The 4678-nt window shown below is 43.7% G+C and overlaps 1 protein-coding gene across 1 annotated transcript; it reads right to left on the bottom strand.

Moving 5' to 3' along the window:
* On the bottom strand, window positions 1-4228 carry krt99 (keratin 99). Its single transcript, XM_041035323.1, has 9 exons — window positions 3861-4228; window positions 2621-2749; window positions 2110-2192; window positions 1735-1891; window positions 1389-1550; window positions 1140-1265; window positions 725-951; window positions 596-633; window positions 1-490 (listed from the first exon to the last, which is right to left on the bottom strand). The coding sequence occupies exons 1-9, from the start codon at window positions 4152-4154 to the stop codon at window positions 384-386; spliced, it is 1323 nt and encodes a 440-aa protein (XP_040891257.1). The 5' UTR covers window positions 4155-4228; the 3' UTR covers window positions 1-383.
* Window positions 4229-4678: the final 450 nt, after the last annotated feature.

The following is a 4678-nucleotide window of genomic DNA, read 5'->3' as shown; positions in this document are numbered from 1 at the left end:
CACTTTTCTGAATTGTAATACACATTTGTGATTAAGAATAAGCAACTCCATCTTTGTTTTCTGACTTTTAATCACGTTTTGGTTTCAGACTTACTCAGACTGAGCATCTGCCAAGGAAAGATCATCACTTGCTGCAACTTTGCTATTTAATGCAATCAAAATAAATGAAGGAAAAGGCCATGGAGATCCCCTGAAGAGACAAACTTAAAAAAAAAAAAATAGGATTTTTGTAGTATATAGTAAGTATATAAACTGTACTGTAGCAGTGGTTTAAGTATTGCAAATTATTCATTAAGCAGATTTTGAAGGAGTCCATTATTCACTATTTATGGTTCCAAATCATAAAAATGTAAGTTTAGTTGCAGCAGAGGTGAGCAGAGGTATTACTGAATGTCCTCCACTTGGGTGTCAACCGTGGAGGACACCACCTTTCCATCAACAATCTCCTCCACGATGGTCTTCACTCGCCTCTCGATGTGGGGTTTATGCTCTGCAGAGGTGGAGAACAAACATAATGAGTCACAGTGTGAGGACAGTGATGACTTTAATGTCACATAATTACAAAGATGGTGTAGAGAGTGATTGGGGTTCTTACCCTCCACTTTTTCCACCACCTTGCTGATGACCACAGTCCTGTGGAGAGAGAGAGATGCATTATTTCAAACATGTTTTAATGCTCCAGCTGTTGTCCTGCAACTTCCAAATGAAATACTTTCTCTCTCACTTTTTCTCGTAGAGGTCTCCCTCCAGCAGCCTCCTGTACTCTGCGATCTCCAGCTCCAACCTCATCTTGATGTCCAGCAACAGGTTGTACTCAGATTGCTGCTGCTCCACGGAGACTTTCAGCTGCTGCAGCTCTGACTCCAACATGTTGATGTTCCCCTGCAGCTGGCTGAGCTGAATGCTGTATCGACTGTTCACTTCTTCCACATTGCTCTGCAGGCACTGAATCTGCAGGATGGACGGGAATGATGGAAAGCTGTGAGAGTGTGATCAGAAAAAAGAACTGCCCCATCTGCTTGAAAGGAAACCTTAGTTTCATGATGAATCTAAACAACAGAAATGAATTTAGGTATGATCAGATAACACTACACAGCAAAAGCTGGCTTTTGCATTCTGTCATTTCGACTGCAACCTACCGCTGTGAGGATGCTTTGCCGATTTATCTCCAAATCCTGGTGGGTCCTCTTTAGCTCTGACAGCTGTGTAGAAGTTGTCTTCACCTCTATTGTGCAAGAGGAGATTTCCGTCTGGAGAGCATCCGACTTTTTGCACAAACAAACACACAAACATACACAATAAATCCCTTGACATTGTCATTTGTAAATCTTTTCATCATTCGTTTCATTCTGAGCTGTTCTGGAAACGTTCAGGCTCTCCCATCTCACCTTGGCTTGGTACCATTTCTCCAGCTCCAGCTTGTTCTTCACAACCAGAGCTTCATACTGCTCCCTCATTTCCTGCAGGATCTTTGTCAGATCAACTGATTCTGTACTGTCCACCTCTACGTTCACAGTGCCGCTCTGCTGGACCCTCAGCGCACGCATTTCCTGAAGCACGGAAAAGAGAAGCCTTTTAACATTTTATTGTCCAGCCCTGCCCTCCTACAGGTGTGAGAGCCATGGCTGCAACCACCAACAGATGGTGCCATTGCACTTGTTCTGATTTATAAAGTCTCTTCAAACCCCCAACTGTGACAACAGATGAATTTCTCTGCAGCTGATTGGTCCTCACCTCCTCGTGGTTGTTCTTGATGTACACCAAATCCTGTTTCAGACCTTCTATCTGCATCTCCAGGTCACTGATGGTAAGAGTCAGGCTGTCCCGGACCCCTCGGAGGCGAAGCACATCAGCCTCCACCATGGTACGCATGTTCAGCTCCGTCTGATATCTACAGTGAGGCATCAGGTGGAGGTACAGAGTCTGAATTGTGCATTGTTGTTTACTGTGCGCCCTCATAATAACTATTAGTTTTAAAGCTTTAACCCCCCAATACTACAGACTAGACTTACACAACATTATTTACATTTCATTGACATATATTCAGATTAAATTATTGGAGGATGCAAATAGGTTTTAGCATGAAGTAACAAAGGGAGGTAAACCTACTTCATTTTAAAGTCATCAGCAGCCAGTTGAGCGTTGTCAATCTGTAGGATGACACTTTGATTCGCTGAGTATCTCCTTGCGATCTAAAGGGAGGGGTGATTTATTTATTATTTATTCGCGTTCAAAAATATATTCATTATTCACATTTAAAAAACATTCAGATGAGTTTTGGATCAGCAGAACAGTTTTCTCTCAGTGTTGTGTACTTCTAATGATTGGCCAGATGAACCAGTTTGGGAGCACTGATCATTGTTGTTGTAGCTGTCATGTTACATGTGCGTATCAAACATTAGTTGTGTATCTCTAAAATGGCATATCATCAGTGTGATAAACATAATTTAGCTCAAACTGCACCAAAGATATTTCTGTTCTTTCCTTCTCAGCAAGAACGTAAACAGAAGTGTTAACAGTTGTTAACATAGTAGATCATTGAGGAAATATATCTCTGTTGAGATATCTCTGTGTCTCATAAACGTGAAGCATGCATGATGTTGTAAAATGCGAGAGGTACCTGAGCCCGGAGATCAGTGATGGTGGCGAAGTAGCTGGTGAAGTCTTTGGAAACAGTGGGAGTTCTCTTCTCACAGAACTCTCTGATCTGCAGCTCCAGCTTCCTGTTGGCTGACTCCAGGGAGCGCACCTGCACACGCAGCCAGAGGCTTGACGTTACACAATGGCAGATGACAGATAACAGATGTGCTCATGTATGAAACTCTTTAGTTCTGGCTCATAAATCCTGGGTGGCACTTGGAAACAAACTATTTTCTTCCTGGATTGATTGGTTCAGGATTACACCATAGGCCAGATCCTTGTGTACCCAAACAAACATAATGCGCCATTTACAACTTTTTTTTCCCATTCTTAGCATGGTGAGCAGGTAAATGTTGACAGTTAAGGTTATATAATATTATGTCTATTCAGTGGCGGTTCTACATTGAATTACTCCCTGGGCGAGACCAAAATCCTCCATCACACAAATGAAAAACCACTAAAGGAAATCGAATTATAACACTATTTCACTAAGAGCAGCAAACAAAAACTAAAACTAAAACCTGACCTTTCTCTCCTTGATGCAAAATCATCAATAATGTCATCATACGAAATCTGCTCCCCTATTGAGTGATTGATACTGATGACACCAAGGCCAATGAGCCGTTCCTGAGACATGGTTGACCTCAGGTACGTCTTGATCAGCTTTAGCTTTGAAAAGCTCCTCTATACAGTGGATTCCCCCGTCGCCTTTTCTGTTCCATTTGAGAGAGACACAGAGGTGAACTATCCTCCGCGCCCCTCTCCCTTTTCCCCTCCTCACACAGCTTCTGAGCACGGCACCTTCTCAGCAAGCAGGGGCGCCTGCAGCTGCAGGGGGCGCCAATTTGCTCATTTCCCACACAGTAATATTGATAGATAATAGAAAACCGCTTAACGGCGCAGATGATTTTTTTTTTTCACGTGGTTGTGCCGCCCCCCATGTGATACCGCCCCGGGCGGCTGCCCGGTTCGCCCGTCATTCGTGTCTATTGCATCAGTGTGTGAGAAGCATTTTAATGTTGTAACTGGTTGAGGTGGAGCTTATTTTAAGTAAGGGTATGTGTTGTTGGGTAGTTTATTTTATAATAATTTATATTTTTATGCTCATTATATGTAGGTTTTTAAAATCACAATCTGCAAAAGAACAAATAAAGAACATCGAGGAAAAAATACAATATTTCCCTATAAAATGTTTAAAGTGATGTAAATGTATCGCTTACCTTCTCCAGGTAGGACGCCAGGCGGTCGTTGAGGTTCTGCATGGTCACCTTCTCGTTGTTGATCACTGAGGTCTCGGTGTACGGGGTTAGTGAGTAGGCCTGGGAGACGCGGGTGCCGTAACCTCCCGCTCCCCCGTACACGCTGGGTGCGCGGGTCTGGTAGGAGCCGCCGGTGGAAATGCGTGGCTGGCTGCCCCCGACGATCTGCAACCCCCCGCTCAGGCTGAGCGCGCTGGCGCTGGAGATGCTGCGGGAGCTGTAGCTGCTGCTTTGGCGGGAGAGAGTGACAGACATGGTGGATGCGCAGGTGGAGGCTGAGCTTTAGGTAGTGAGCAGAGCTGGAAGGTCTACGAGGACTGCTTCTGTCTGAGACAGCGGGGGATTTTATAGGACTCAGAGGGAGTCAGGTCCCTTACCACAACAATGTGTGGTATGCAGATAATAGTTTTTTTTTTGTTTGTTTGTTTTTTTAACTCAGTAGGTGTGTACCCTAGAATTAGTGACGCTCTGTGAAGACAGGTGGAATATCTAGTTGGGCGGCATAATGACCGGCTAACTGATGGGATATCCAGCCTGGCATGAAGATAATTGTTTTTTTTTTCTCCTCACTGTCATTTATACTTAGTAAGTTCATTTCATGCTACACACAGTGCACATAGCCTCTGGTATCTGGAAGAACTCCTTTAAAGTGAGACTGTGTCTTTTGATGGAAGAAATAACAATCAAATGGAAGAGTGTATTCAGAAGAAACTGAACAAAACCTCACTCAGTTCAATACACTCATACAAATACACTGATTCAGCATGAGCTTTGACCAC

This window comes from Toxotes jaculatrix, chromosome 4 (genome assembly GCF_017976425.1).
Source record: "Toxotes jaculatrix isolate fToxJac2 chromosome 4, fToxJac2.pri, whole genome shotgun sequence".
Lineage (NCBI taxonomy): Eukaryota > Metazoa > Chordata > Actinopteri > Toxotidae > Toxotes > Toxotes jaculatrix.
This window is presented reverse-complemented; position numbering and strand designations above follow the sequence as displayed.

Coding starts and splice junctions, on each gene's coding strand:
- krt99 (XM_041035323.1), bottom strand. CDS start 4,154: ATGTCTGTCACTCTCTCCCGCCAAAGCAGCAGCTACAGCTCCCGCAGC. Junction 2,750..3,860: donor TGGCGTCCTACCTGGAGAAG/GTAAGCGATACA, acceptor CTGCGTGTGCAG/GTGCGCTCCCTGGAGTCAGC. Junction 634..724: donor GGAGACCTCTACGAGAAAAA/GTGAGAGAGAAA, acceptor CTCTCTCCACAG/GACTGTGGTCATCAGCAAGG.